General features: G+C 35.6%; 1 protein-coding gene across 1 annotated transcript in view; it reads left to right on the plus strand.

Annotated features, from left to right (window-relative positions):
• Window positions 1-2,206: 2,206 nt before the first annotated feature.
• LOC138691011 (cadherin-AgCad1-like) overlaps window positions 2,207-16,472 on the plus strand; it is a 318,553-nt gene continuing 304,287 nt past the window's right edge. Inside the window, exon 1 of the mRNA XM_069812651.1 lies at window positions 2,207-2,364. Within this exon, the coding sequence (XP_069668752.1) occupies window positions 2,268-2,364 (97 nt within the window). The 5' untranslated portion in view covers window positions 2,207-2,267. The remainder of the gene's footprint in view (window positions 2,365-16,472) is intronic.

The raw sequence follows: 16,472 nt of genomic DNA on the forward strand, positions 1-16,472 counted from the left end.
GAGATACATATAGTTAGTATATTACGAAAAATTATACCCTATAGTTTTCATTACTGTTACAGTATCTAGAATTGTAATTAGTTGAAATAAAGCACTCATGCTTCATTACGAAATTCTTGCACATTCATTTATGCACGTTTCAACAATTTTCAGTTGCATCGCACGCATATTTTAATGTGTTGAAGTTATAGGTTATGTTTATTCTATCAGTACTTGCCTTATTTCCATATTCGCAATTATGCGTTATAATTAAGCATAACGCTACGTATAACTCATAAATGCAATTTGTCTACACTTCAATTGTATTTATTCGTTTCAGACGGTACTCCAGTCTGAAGTCTGATTAGTTTAATATGTTACTAGGGCTAAACTAGCGCTGAGGTAGTTCCCTTCGTATTCATACATCTTGCATATACAAATTAGTTCGGTTCGTTCAGGATTTTAATATGCCTTGCTTATAGGATCAAATGCATCTCCACAAAAAATAAATTCAACTGTTTTCAGTTCAGAAATTACCGGAACTATACCTCAGCGCTACTAAGTAATATAACGTATGTACATTTCATAGGAGGGACTGTGGTGAATTTTCTACCTATACGTAAGGACGGTAACCGTGTTCTGAAGTTTATCCTAAAAATATATTCTTCTTTATTAAATCTCAAAACAGTTTTCGTTCTCAACTTAAGCCTAAAATGTTGACGCAGATAGGTTATGTTAACATGGTAAATTCTCTTCACATAAAAATAACAGTTTTATTTATTATTCCTGCCACATTATGCAACACATAAATGGAACTTATGCACATATTACATTGAATAAAAATTTAATTGTATTTATTTGTTCCCTACTATACTGGGTTGTAATGAATTGTATTTATCTAACCTACCAGATTAACACACAACTGTACATACACTAATTTCATAGGAGGGACTGTGGTAAATTTTGTACCTACAAGTAAGGAAGGTAGATGTGCTAAATTAAAATCACAATATAAATAATTCTTCTTTATTAAATCTCAAAATAGCTTACATTCCAAACTTAAAATGTTGATGCAACCAGGTTATGTTAACATGTAAAACTCCGTTCACATTAAAATAACACAGTTTTGTAATTATTTCTGCAACATATTATGCAATAAGAAGTGTGAAGGGATCGTATATACACATTACACTAAATAAAATTGAGCGCCGACACGCTATAAAGTAATATATTTCACTCAGCTCCGTATACTCAAATAGAAAAGCCCGACTCATCGAGTGACGTCACACAACCTGCATTACGGCCTGGTCTAGATCACGATGGCAGTGGTAGTGGTCTTGCTGCAGCGTTTTACGTCTTGCTTAAAAAAAAAAAAAAAACCCCGCACGGACTGTCATTCGACATATCGAAGTATTGACGTTGCTATCTTCGTTACTGTTTATGTTTACAAATTTATCTCGTGACGCGTGGTTTTGTGCTGTGGAGGGAAGATTTGGAGTTTTTGTGAGCGCGATGATTCGCATTCGATAAACAGAGACAAATCTGCAGTGTTGAGATAAATTGTTGGCAGTGAGGAAACCTTTAAACTTTTCCTTAAGTGTAATTTTTAAATTAGTAAGGGATAATGTTAATTTTACCGTAAGTTTTGTGAAATGCTGATGATGTTTATTTATGTGAAGATGTTGAAATTCGGCATGGTCTGTCACCAAAAATACATCTAAAGCGTGAAAAGTGTAAAGCAAATGCTTTTGCATAGTCTTTTTGTGATACCAGTATTAATTTTAAGTTTGTGTATACCATGATGTTTATTGGGAAAGGACTGGATGCTGGAAAAAAGTTCTGTGCAATATTAGATTTGCCACTACCACGTGCAAGATTTAAAAATTACAAGAATCGTTTCTGGGACTCCCTGGCATCGGATGATACAAGAAACATTATGCATGGCACACGGAGTGTGACACGTAACGCTGCAACACTCCTGTTCACATAGGGTAATGTTGTTTTTATCCCAATCTAGTAAGTCATTGAGTACGGAGTCGTCAGATAATGAATATCTTCTACTATTGTCAATAATCAAAAGGCGAGGAAAAAAGGGTCCAAGACGTTGAAAACATGGTGCATATAGTGTTTTATCGGTAGAGTTAGCACAGCATCCAGACAAATTCGCAGAATATTGTAGAATGTTTCGAAGTCCTGGACGCAGCAGTTAACTGTAAATTGAAAACTGCAGATATCATTTTAAGTGTGGACGCATTCTTCGCAACTTACTGAAAACAAGAGAAGGAAAAATGTGCCAAACTGCAGTGGAAAGTATTCAAGACTTTGATGCCACAGTAGTTCGAAAAAATTTTCGAATATCGTATGATGGCCGACCTACAGATGAAGGTGTGTATTATTTCTTGAAGCCCAGTGTAACTCTTCCTTGGCATTAGCGTAATAAGTATTATTTTTAGTGTCAATTAATTCTTAGTGACAGTAAAATATATTGTGGAGTAGAAAACTTATATTTAAGTGTAGACCTATTCTTAAATAGGCTAAATGAATGAATGAGTGAGTGAGAATAAATGAATATTTTCCCGAGCAATTCTCTTTCAGTTTATCTTTTACTTCTGCGGGTATCTCCACCCAAATTTTATTTATGATATTCTTCTTTGAATAGTCTGCTCCTGTAGAATCGTAAAAACTGGGTACCTCTCCACCACACCTAAAAACTCAATATTAAATTTTTGGTCGTCACTCATGATCAGAAAGTGTACACTGAGAACTGAACTCTGGACTGGGTAATTTCCGAGAAGACACTGGTCTTTTACAAGGTAGCCTATGTGACAAGTTTAGTGGGTTAGTTGAGGCACTGCCATCGTGATGTAGACCACGATGGCAGTGGTTGAGGGGACATCTAAGTGACGTGAGACTGAAGAATATGTGAAAAGATTTCAAAGATCTTAAATCATGGAAATCACTTAGATATCCTCTCAACTAACTCACTAACTTTGTAAAAGATTGGTGTTTTCTCGGAAATTACCCTGGACTGTAGTGATCAGGTTGAATGAAGCATGACACAAAGAATCCGCATGTTTTATCTTGTCTATGTTGCAAGGCACTTGCATTATCTGGTGTGAATAGCAGCATGCAAAGGTGTCCATTCATTCTTCTTTGATGCATGGGTCATGTTCCGTGCGTACTGCTGCATGTGTCTGTGTTGTTGAGTGTGTAATGTGCCTAAAGGTTACACTGGGCAACACTGAAAATGCTTCAGAAATTAAAGCACTGTAATCCATTTTGATTAAATTTGGGTCATTTACGTTGTGACAGCTGTGTTCTGTCCTTAAATATTGCACAAAATCAGAGTTTGTAGTAGTTTTATCGCCCTTGACTGAGGAGACTTGTCTCACAACTAACAACACCACCTTCACAGTACCATGCTGTCGCTATTGAAGTTCTTGTGGGTGAAAAGGCTTTTTCTGTACCTACTGTGTTCCCTTGTTTTGTTTTGTTCAGTTTTGCAGTCATAGTCGTGGTGAGATCTCATGTGATTTTCTGTTAGCAATATTTTTGTCTGCTCTTCTTAAATAAGATTATGGTGCTTAAATGTGTAAATGAGGAGCATCGTTTCAAATCATATTATGTCCAAAAAACAAAATTTTATAGGAATAACGAAAAATTGATTACCGGTACTCCTAATCCGAGTAATTTTTCACAAAATGAAAAAAGTGAAGTTATTATGCTTGAGGCGTAGCTACTTCAAGGAACTTGAAAAAATGAAATCACTTTTCATTTGTGTTCTTCAAATTGAAGGAAAATGTGTTGGACATAATACGTTTTGATCCAATAATTGTACAGATGTTAGTAGTCCTAATTAAAAAATTCTTAATTAGGCAAATACATAAAATAACCAATCATTATTGTTATTATTAAAGAATAACATTATTTGTTAATATAAAATTACAATTTCCACATTAAACATTTTGATATACAGAGTGTTCAGAACTTCTTCCTGCTGTCAAATGTCTTTAACAGATAAATGAACGCATAAAAACTATTATTATTGTTATTATTAAATAAAACATTATTTTATTAATAAAAAAATAAATATATACATTAAACAAATTTTATGTAGGCCTACAGGGTGTTCATAAAATCCATCCAGCTGGATTCATAGTGTTTGATTCTTTTTCACATTTTTTCGAATCATTCTTCTTCTTCTAAGCAGCCACAAGTAGCCATCATCCTCATTGCCAGTTACCACAGTAACTGCGTCGATAATGTTACCATAGAAATCTAAAGCTTCACACAATTGAAATAAGCGGCTTTTTTTAACTATTCCTTTCTGCCTTAAATTACTGTAGGTCATAGAAAGAAATGAAACAGTAATTTTACATTTTAAAAATTCGAGGGTAGATATTTTCAGCCCAGTTCCCTTCTCCGACATCAACCCCATGCCTATGAATTGGTAAATACCCTGATGCGTAAGAATGAGGTGAAGACCTGAAGATTTGAATGTTGACTTAGTATTGTATTAAATTAAATGAAAATTATAGGATTTCTACATTCATTAAATTATTTCCGGGGTGCGATAAATGTTTGTAGTGGTCTCATAATCCCTGCATTCTTCATTAAAATCTATTTTTTACGCACCTTGCCCCAGATTTCAGTTTATGTGCATGGTTTGTTTGCTTTTGCTTCTTTCGGCGTCATCCTGAACTGTCACCTACAATAGTTTCTTGTTCCATAATGGAAACAACTTCCATTTTACACACAGGTCACGAGAAAAAGACTGTGTTGTCCGTATTGAATGTGTAGCATTGTCGAAAAAAGTGGGCCAGATTGTAAGTATAACTAACATAAGAAAGTAATTAATTAATTTCATTTATACCAATTCTATAACATGAATATTGGACGTAATACGATATGAAACAGACTGAATACGATTTGAAACAACCGCTAGTTTTAAGCAGTCATTTACACTGTTAGTGAATATGATTTGATACAATCAGAGTTCACAGCGTGAAAGAGCGCACCCGAAACTATGCGAAAATGTATCAAACTCAATTTTGTCCACCAGTGGACTTAATACGATTTGAAATGATGCTCCTCAAATAGTGTGGACAATTCTTGGTACGTTTGTGGTGAAACATTACCCCAGTCAGAAAGAAAGCATACAATCTGTATTTTGGTTGTAGCGTAGAGGATAATGACAAAAAGTGGGCACCACACATTTGCTGTAATACTTGTTTTACCAACTTGTGGAAGTGAAAAAATCTAAAATGTCATTTATGCCCTATGCAGTCCTCATGATATGGGGAGAGACAATGGATCGTATAAGAAATTGATAATTTTAGTTTTGCATTCTAATTCAAGGCCTTTCCAGAAAGAAAAAGATTTTTAATTGTACCAATATACGATCAGCTAGTCATGACCTTTCTAATACTACCCCATTGATACATCCAACGAGGAACACGAGGCAGAAAAACTTGATGCTGCTATGCCATATTAACTTATGTGGTTCGTCAGCATCCCAAGATCCTAACTTTACAACTGATATCATCATCATCATCCTTAGCTCGACAACCCATCATGGGTCCTGGCTGTCCATAGGAGTTTCCGCCATCATCCCTATTTCTAGCAACACTCATCCAGTTTTTAACTCCAATAGTTCTGGCATCCTCCCTGATGCCATCTTCCATCTGACCTTTGGTCTTCCTCTTCGTCTACTTCCCCCTGGTTCATATCGGAGGACTCTGATGGCTGGTCTCGAGTCCTCTAATCTCATTATATGACCAGCCCATCTCAGGCGTCCCATTTTTATAAAAGATGTTATATTGGGTTCACTGAAGAGTTCATATAATTCATGATTATACCGGGCTCTCCATTCGTTATCTACATTGACTGGCCCAAAGATCGACCTTAAAACCTTCTGTTCAAAAATGTTTAATCTATGTATATCCTTTTTAGTCAATGTCCAGGCTTCTGAGGCATAAGTGAGGACTGGTTTATCCTAATTTTGCTTTGTGGGGTTAATATTTTAGATCTAATATGTCTCACGAGACCATAGTAGCATCTATTAGCGAGGAAGATCCTTTTACCAATTTCAAGACTCATATCATTATCTTGACTAACTATAGAGCCCAAATAACTAAAATTAGTTACTCGATCAAATTTATAGTTTCCAATCTCCAAGAAATCATCTGCACCACAAGCTCTATTTGGGTTAGATATCATGTACTTGGTCTTCTTTTCATTCACTTGTAGTCCCATCCTCTTTGCTGCGTCCAGTAGAGAGTTAAATGCATCTTCCAGTGCTGTTCTTGTTCTAGCAACAATGTCGATGTCATCTGCATAGGCTAGGAGTTGTACTGATTTATAATAAATCGTATTCGTTGTTTGTATTTCTGAATCTCTTATAACCTTTTCCAGTGCAATGTTGAACAGCATGCACGCCAGTGCATCCCCTTGTCTTAGTCCACTGGTTGCTTCAAACTCATCTGTGAGGGTATTCTGAATTTTGACGTTTCACATTGTGTTTTTCATCGTCATCTGAACTAGCCTGATCAATTTAGATGGGATCTTTAGCTCATACATAGCTGAATATAGTTGTCTGTTAATAGAGTCATACGCTGCCTTAAAGTCGACAAATAGATGATGTGTGGTTATATTATATTCGTTTGTTTTTTGTAGAATTTGTCTAAGTGTAAATATCTGTTCCACTGTGGATCTATTTGGCCGGAACCCACCCTGATAGTTGCCTAACACTTTTTCAGAGTATTTAGAGAGACGGCAGAATAGCACATTGGAGAAAATCTTATAAATTATATTCAGTAGGCTAATACCCCTGTAGTTGGGACAAACCATGGGGTCTCCTTTTTTGAGTATGGGGCATATGACACTATAGTTCCATGACTGTGGCATAGTTTCATCAATCCAAATGTGTGTCATTAACTCATTTATTTGTTTCTCAAGTTCTTGACCTCCCTGTTTGAGTAGCTCTGCCTGTATATTATCCATTCCAGGAGCTTTCCCATTCTTTAGTTTTCCTATTGCCTCCTGAATATCCTCCAACGTTGGTGGATATAATTCTAGACTGTTCCCTCTGTCCTCCAGGGAATTGCTGACGTGATCATTATTTAGTTCTTCAGAGGTCAGTAGGTTGATAAAATGTCTTCGCCATCTGTTTAGAATGCTATCTTTCCCCGCCAGTATATTCCCCTCTTCATCCTTGCACATGGTGATTCTTGGTTTAAAATCTCTTCTATTGTGATTTATTTCTCCATAGAATAGTCTGATATCATTCCTTGTTCTAAGGTGCTCCAGCTCTTCCATCTTATGGTTGAGATAGTCTCTTTTCTTCTTTCTATGTAGCTTCTTTTCAACTTTCCTGGCCTCCCGATATTCCTCTCAGACTGTCCTCGTAAATTTTCTACTATGCATGTTTCGGTATTTCCTGTTTTTCTCATCTGTCACTGCTCTACAATCATCATCAAACCAATCATCTTAGTTATTACTTCTATTATCTTGCCTGCCCAGTATTTGGTCCGCCGTTTCCTTGATCTTAAATGACAGCTGTGCCCAGCTTTCTTCTACTGTTGATGGTGTGTTCGGTTCTAGTTCAGGGCTCTTTAAGCATTCATCTAATTTATTTATGTATAGGGAGGCAATGTCAGGATCCTTGAGTCTATCACTATTAAATCTCTTATTTATTCTGACACCCTTATCCTTCCTCATGTTCGAGAGTCTAGATCTCACTCGGGATAGCACTAAATAGTGATCAGAATCTATATTTGCTCCCCTGAATGATCTCACATCCATCAGATTAGTTGCATGTCTTTTATCAACAAGTACATGGTCTATCTGATTAAAATGTACCTTATCTGGTGAGCCCCATGTGGCTAGGTGAATATTCTTATGTTTAAACTGCGTGGATCCTATCACCAAATCGTGGGATGCGGCAAAGCTAATGAACCTTTCTCCGTTATCATTGGTAATGTCATGTAATCCATTCCTACCTACCACTTCTCTATATATTTCTTCCTTTCCCACTTGTGCATTTGCGTCACCAATAACCATTTTGATATCATGTTTTGGGCATTTATTGAATATTTCTGTTAAGGACTGATAAAAGTTTTCTTTTTCCTGTTCATCCTTTTTACAACTAATATATCTTCATCAAATTCCCATATAATCTCTCAACATGAATTAGGCCTAAAGACCTTTTGAGGGACCTGGAATTTTTAAAGATCAAAGTAGAGCTGCTGGGATCCAGACCCCAACATTGGAAGGTTCTAGCTGAAGATATCAAGATATTCGAGTTCCGTACTCATCAGAAGTCCCTTGAAGATTATTTTTCTGTGGAGAATAATATAGTGTTTTGCACAACTGTATCTGGCCTTGTTACAAAACTGCATAGGCCTAATCCCGAAGAGTGACAGTTGTTCATAGACACTTCAAAACTAAGTCTAAAAGCTGTTTTGCTTCATAATGGAAATGAGTTGTCATCAATTCCAGTTGGTTATGCAGTGCACATATGAAAGAAATAGGCTATATGCCAACATGGCGAAACAGATAAAAAGCATAAATTACATTGAATACATCTGGCATATTTATGGTAAGTTTGAATTAGGCTAATAGCAATATTGCTTCGTCTACAGCTTGGTCTTTTTTATGTTAGTGGGATAGCCTTGATAAGACATTCCACTATTATGTTAAGAAAGACTGGCTACTCCGGGAATCTTGAGAATCATGAACAAAAACATTCACCATATTCCTGTGCTAGATTTCAGTAAGATTCTGCTTTCTTCATTACATAGGCCTACTATACTCGGTATAATGAGCTTCGTTAAAGGTTTGAACCAAAACAGAATTAATTAATTCAAATATTTTCGGTGTAAATTGCCACGAATAATTGAAAATAAAATAAAAGAGGGTATTTTTATTGTCCCTCAGATTCATGAACTCCTCCTTTGTACCACTGAGTCCTTTCATTACATCACCAAACACCACTTCTACTTCATGACATGTTTTGGTTGTTGAGTGTTATGAGTAATCACTTGCTCACTAATCAATACTCGATAGTGACATCACAAGAAAGCAGAAATCCAGATATTTACTTTGATTGGAACTATAGCATTGTGTTTCTGTTGTGTGAGCCAAGCAGTAAATAGTAAATCCAAAGTAATTAGTGTTTTAATTGTGCTGTCCAAATATGTAGGGAAGCAAAATTCTGATGATGAGGATCCTCCATTAAAAAGAATGTGTTTATTTAAAGAGGTGGGAAGATGTGTATAATTGGCTTGTGCACATGCGAAATAATCCCTCTGAAGCTCACAATGAACCAGAAATGGTCAAACAGTAGAAACAGATGCTCGCTTCACTGTGTTATTGAAATCAGAATTGCAAGTTTATGCCAATTCAAAACTGGACTATCAAACTTTTTGTAATGTTATAAAAAATAACGTGTTAATGTTAACAGATGGTAGATCTCCAGATAAATATCAACTCAGCATTAAGGTTCATAATTAACTTTATTAGTAAGATATTCATTTTATGAATAACCTTATTTAGTTTAATAAACAGCCCAGAAAATTTAAAATGTCAAAAATGCCTGTTTCCCGAATTTTTTCTTTAAAAAATTGGAAAATTTCGTAATTTTTGCAATACCCATTTGGCAACACTATTTATAAAACATGTTTTGTATTTTGAAAACCCCATGTCAACTTTATAGGCCTAATTTTCAACAGTCAAAAGATGAATCAACTCAAAATACAAGTTATAATATCATACTGTATTCACGAAATTTCTAATAATAAAAGATGGGAGAGTTTCAATGTACAACAAAATATAATTCCTGAGTATCCAAGGAAAACTGCAATTACATCCTTTTGATTATTCACAGGGCATGACTGTTTGCCAAAACACTTGAACGTATCGCTTTGTTTATCGTGTAGTCTTCAGAAACTTCAGCGATGTCCAGCCACTGTGTGTGAGAAATATTGGAGAGCAATTGGCTTTATTGCCAAGAACTTAGCATTATTTAACAACAACAAAAATAGGCTATATTAAAAAATGTGCACTATTTTATGACACTGTTTAAAACAAAAAATGTCTTTTTACTTTTTTAAGTAAAACTGCTTTTTCCCAGCCCTATACAACAATATGCAGCTAAATTAGACCAATTTATATACATTTTGTTGGATCACAGATAAGGACACAGTCAAGATCCAAGCCAGAGAGGTGCAAATGATCTGAGACTGAGAGAATAACACTGGGATTTGACTCGATCTTGAATAGGCTACATAAATATAAGTAAGACTTTTGTTCAGGGTTGAAGGTTGGGAACGTGTCATCAAAATAGGTTACTGAAAAAAAAAAAAATTTCTTGTATCTGTGGTACACTTTTCCAGAACTTCGTCTTCTATTTCTACTTTCTTCCTTTTTTCTTGAACCAGCTTTCGGAGCACACTGAACATGCACAACCCATTCAAGTGATCCTCTATCATTGTTGAGTGCAGCCCAATGTACTAAAACGAGTGCTCAGTAATAAGGTACTTGTAATACATGGTTGGGGCAAAGAAATGAGAAGAGTATGTTTTGTGGAAAAACATCATCACTTCTTTCACCATTGTCAGCTCCTCATATTCTTGTTCTTTGTTTTCTTCTCTCTCCAAAACTTGCAGTGAAGCTCTACCCCACTATCAAAATTTTTCAAATTATAAAAATCACAGAAACAATGCACTGTTTTGCGAAACTCTTTAACTGACATCTGCAACACAACAATAGGGTGAAATAATAGTGAAGAAAATATGACTAAATTGTCATTGTACAAATTTTTCTCCAATGAGGGTATCAAAGAACCTAGATAAAGAATTAGTAGTGATTTTTTCCAAAAGCCATCATTTGGGATGCCGGAGGATTTGAATGATGATTTGAATTCTCGGCCTTTGAAGTTCAGTGCCACTAGTTTGAGCTACAGTATTGGCAGATGACAAAATACCCTGGCATAAAACATCTGCTGCTTCACGATGTCCTTTTACAATGGTTAAAGTTCATTGTATGTGGTCCACACACTGTAACATATTCAGATTTTTTTATTGTTAAATATTTGCTATGGGTTTTAGCTGATTGAAATCCTTTGCAATTAGACCCATAAACAAAATAATCCAGATTTTGTTGCAACACTATGTAGCTGGAAAGCAGTTTTCCAAGTCCTAGTTTTTCTAGTTCTCCATTATCTTTTTTGATAGCTTGTGCGATACTTACGAAATGTTAACATTTTTTTATTGTTTTCGAATTTGTTATGCAAGCTTTATAAATATATACATTGAACCAAAATGAAATATTCAGTTTCATGAAAATAAAATTATTCCAATTGGAATAATTTTTTAATGTGGTAATACTTTTATACTTCTGAGACTAACAAGTCTCACATAAGGCTGGAATGTTGTGTACATACAAGGGTGCACCCAAAAGTAACCGGAATCGAACTGTTGTGCATGCATGCTTTGTAGTTACGAATTGTGCTGGTAGGTGGTGTTAGTTTGGGTTCCCCCGCGACCATTAGTGAGCTGGGGTCAGTCTGAGTTAAGTGGTTTGTTTGTGGTACTGCGTTGTTTGCGTTCCTGTTTCAACCGTTTGGTGATTAGTGAGATGGCCGACCACAAGGAACAAAGAGTGTGTGTGAAATTTTGTTTTCTGCTAGGGAAAACTGCAGCCGAGACCATTGGGATGCTTTGGTAAGCCTTTAATGATGATGCTTTGGGGAAATCACAGGTCTGCGAGTGGTTTTCCGATTTCAAATCTGGCAACATGTCAACTGAAGATGCTGGGTAACTTTCGGTGTTGGACCCTGGACTCATTTCACCGGCATTATCACCTTCATCTCATACCTTACCTCTTAGGGAGAAATCATGAGTGCCACAAAATATTATTATGAAAATTATTGATGGTAACTTAATACCTTTTTATTTTTTCAACTATTTTTTGTGGCCACAAATCAACATGACATTTAAGGGCCCATTTTCTAAGAAATTCTTAGCATCTACTACTGCTGCTTTATACCATTGATTCGAGACATGGTTTTTACAGGCTTTATACATGATTTGGTATTGAGTGAATGGCTGTGATGAAGGACCCAAACAGAGGCGGCACTATATAAAGGGCTGCTGTCTAGGGCCTCGTGCCTGGAAAGGCTGTGCAACTACGAGTATTTGAAATTTGATTTTTCATTCAGATACCTATGTTTCCTTTTATTTACGTGTTATTTCTTCCTTTGTTTCCACATTCTTATTTATTTTCATCCTTAATGTAATATAATAATAATTGACATCAGAGTCTAACTTTCAAAGTGCAGTCAACAATGTATTCATTCCATCCTTTCTTCTCACTCGATCGGCTTTCTTGGAACTCGTATTTTCGTTCCTCCCACTCCACGTGCACATTCGATCTACAGTGAGAAAATATTATAAATAATGATACAAATGAAATATTATTAAATTAAATTTGAAATATTCGAAACATGTTATGCAACGCCAATAACTGTCTATTTTCTTGAATTATAAAGTTTGTAAATATTCCATTACCTAATAATGAATATAAAATTACCTCACATTGTCACTCAGTATAAATTCTAATGAGCCATATTTATGTTACAAGCAGTACCACAGTTAACATCTGACTGACAAGTAAGGTTCGTTCTTGTTACGGTACAGAGCCACTGTTGTTTGTTCAGTTATATTTTCCCAAGAGAGTTATATACTTTTTTAAGTTTACTATGTTATGTTTTCGTTGCAATGTCTAGGAGAGAACGCGACAGAGCCATAAAATTCGAATCAGACCATTTAAAAAGGCAAAAACGGGCAGTGACAAAGCAGTTGAGGAAGCAGTTATGTGGTTCAATGTTAAAATATATTAAGATCGATGAAACAGTGCCCATAACTGAGCATTCTGCGAGAAGTGATAATTTTACTCTTCAGGAACTCCCCAATTCTACAAATAAATGTGAGTACAATCAATCTAATGAAAATAATATAAACAGTGACACTGGTGGTGCGTCTTCTAATGAAAACGTTAATGCAACAGGCTCAATTAGTTAAATATGCACTTTTGATAGCGCTGACCCTGGCAATTGGCCACATCCAATTCAGGATAAGAAAAGGCTGCAAATTGTCAAAAAAAAAAAACTCGTTCGAGAAGAAAATGCTGTGTTTCCATTGGACGTCAATAAGAGACACTTTTCACCTGTCCATTATTATAGGATTTTAAGCAATAAAGAAAAACAGGATCGATGTTGGCTTGTAGCCTATAGATAGAGTATATTGTTTTGCTTGTCGACTTTTTTCGATCTCAGTGACAGCATTATCTTCTCAGGGGTGCAACGACTTGAAAAACCTTAGTACTCGTCAAAAATTCCATGAAAATAGTCCAGACTATTCAGATGTAATTCAAGATTTCAGTTCAGTGGAAAGTAGAAACATGAAATGAGTTTTGATTTCGTATGCAGACATTTCAGTTCATTTCAAAAATATAACCTACTAGGTTACTGTGATCAAACATTTTATACTATTGTATTAGTATTATATTATATATTATATTATATACTTACTTACAAATGGCTTTTAAGGAACCCGAAGGTTCATTGCTGCCCTCACATAAGCCCGCCATCAGCCCCTATCCTGTGCAAGATTCATCCAGTCTCTATCATCATATCCCACCTCCCTCAAATACATTGTAATATTATCCTCCCATCTACGTCTCGGCCTCCCCAAAGGTCTTTTTCCCTCCGGTCTCCCAACTAACAATTATATTATATTATATTATATTATATACTTCTCACATATTGGCAAATGAACAAACAGGCTTCAGAACAAACAGATCTACTAATCAACAGGTCACAAAATTAAGCCAACATAATAAAGGATGCACTTAACAGAAAACATTCTTAACAGCAATTTTCGTTGACTTCAGTACTGCTTATGATTCTGTATGGAAGGAACGACTACTCCAAAAACTCCTCGGAGCTGGTGTAAACTCCAAAATGCTCCATTGGATAGAAGCCTTTATCCGTGAAAGAGCCTGCAAAGTCAATTATAATAACCACCTATCAAACTCCAAACTACTTCACACTGGTGTTCCACAAGGTGCTGCAACTAGCTGCACATTATTCAGCATCTATGTCAACTATCTGATTTTGGAACTCAACAAAATTACAGGAGTGAAATGTCTCATGTATACAGATGATTTAGTATTTTGGGTGGAAACTCCGAAATTGAAAGCCAAAATTAAAACTGAACAAGCTCTGAATGCAGGTCTTATTAAACTCAAAAATAGGTGCTCTCAAAATAATAAGACAAAATTTCAAACTTTCTTGTTAGCTCACCAAACCCTTCACCCAGAACTAATATACAAATACAATCACCTTACCCAAACAGATATGTCTACTTACCTTGGAGTCACCTTTGATAATAAATTAATCTGGAAACAACAGCTGATAGAACAGTTTATAAAATGTTTGACTATTTTGAAACAGCTAGCTGGAAGTACATGGGGATCCAAAAGGCAAACACTAATAACAACCTACAAGATGTATATTGAGCCTAGTCTTCTATACTGCTGCGAACCTCTAGTCACTGCACCAAAAACTACACTAAACCCACTTGTCAAAGTACAAAACCAGGCACTCAGACTTATCACAGGAGGAGTGAAATCTACTCCCATTAACTATATGCTTTACCTCACAGACATTAAACCTCTTGTAACAACAATAGAAAAAAGAGCCATTATTCTTTATGAAAAACTGATCAGAAGTAATGATGACTATTGGTCCACATACCTTAACACAGAAAGGTATCTGAAAACACAACACGGATTCATCCAATATGCAGAGAAACTAAAAGAAGAACTCGATATACCCAATCTCCTTCAACTTCTAATGCTTCCACAAAACCCACTTCAGATAGATATAATCCAATCAGAAGTAGACCTCCTAGAACAAATCACCAAAAATCAACACAGTAAAGAAAATTTAAAACAATTGGCCCTTGAAACCGTCAACATCAGATATCCGGAAGACTATTGGATAAGAATTTATACCGATGGCTCAAAAACAGACCCTCAAGAAATGTAGGAGCTGGTATTTTAGTAATCTATTTTGCTTCTATCTCCCAGTTGGTTATAATCTATTTGCCTGTGATGGAGAAATTGAAGCTATACATGTTAACTTAAATCAACTTTTATTCCATATGGATAAATTCACAAATGCCGTCATCCTCTCGGACTCAAAAGCAGCCATTTTGTCCATAAATAAAACTGACCACCCCTACACAGAACAAATCAATAATTGTCAAAAAATACTTGCAACTTTAAAAGAACATGGCAAAACAGTTGTGTTACAATTGATCCCAGGACATTGTGATCTATATGGGAATGAACAGGCTGACACATTAGCTAAGAAGGGTGCCAATCTCAAAATAAACCCACGGAAACCTTTGTAATTTAGCTCAGTAAAACAATATATCAAGCAACTCCAAAATATAATCACCAACAAGAACTGGACATAAACATTTCGCAACAACGTAGGAAATTACTGAAGGATATATCTCCTGAACCCAGAAGACTAGCAGTTGCAAGCTTTCGTCTTAACACTAAACATGACATCCTGGGTAAACACCTCAATCATCTTGGCATCCTTCCATCAGCATCCTGCATTTTGTGCCATCAACAGGAAGACATGGATAGACAACATCTTACAAAATGCACTGCTCTGAAATCCTCCAAGGAAGTCGACCGCTACTGGGAAGCCAGAGTCCGAATGTTTTTTAATTACTTAATCCGTAGTTTTGTTCACCACTTTCTTGTTTTTTGCTCAGTCAGTGATAGTAAATATCATGTACTAGCCATTAGACAAATAAATAAATATTATATTATATTAGTATAAAGTCTTTGCTGTGATTTATTGTCAGTGTGTAAGAAGATTTTTTGTAAGATTAAAAATGAAGGCATGGTCAGATTTCAGCTACATAGGCAATATGGAGAGTAGTTTAATATACTACTACTTCTGTTGTTGTTGTTGTTATTATTATTATTATTATTATTATTATTATTATTATTATTATTATTATTATTATTATTATAATATTGAATACAGGTCTGCCTAGGGTCTCACAAATCCTAGCGCTGCCACAGGACCCAAAGACACATTGCACTGACGCAGAAGTAGGAAGAAAACAATACAGTATAAGCACAATGCTCTTTCAGACGTAAACCAAGGAGCATAGGCCTTCAGCTACTTGTGGCTGAATTTTCTTTTTGTCTGGATGGTCTTCAACATCTTCTGAAGTTTTAATTTTTATCAAGTTTTAAAAACATGTTTCCAGAGTGTAGAAGCTGACAGAATATGCGAGATAAAGCACATTGAGAGAAGATATAAATGTGGCAGAGTGGGGATTGGTGGAATAGATCTGCGAGTTGCATGGCGCACATGTACCATTTCTTTATTCTGATTTGTT

The sequence above is a fragment of the Periplaneta americana genome, chromosome 16 (assembly GCF_040183065.1).
Source record: "Periplaneta americana isolate PAMFEO1 chromosome 16, P.americana_PAMFEO1_priV1, whole genome shotgun sequence".
In the NCBI taxonomy this organism is placed as follows: domain Eukaryota; kingdom Metazoa; phylum Arthropoda; class Insecta; order Blattodea; family Blattidae; genus Periplaneta; species Periplaneta americana.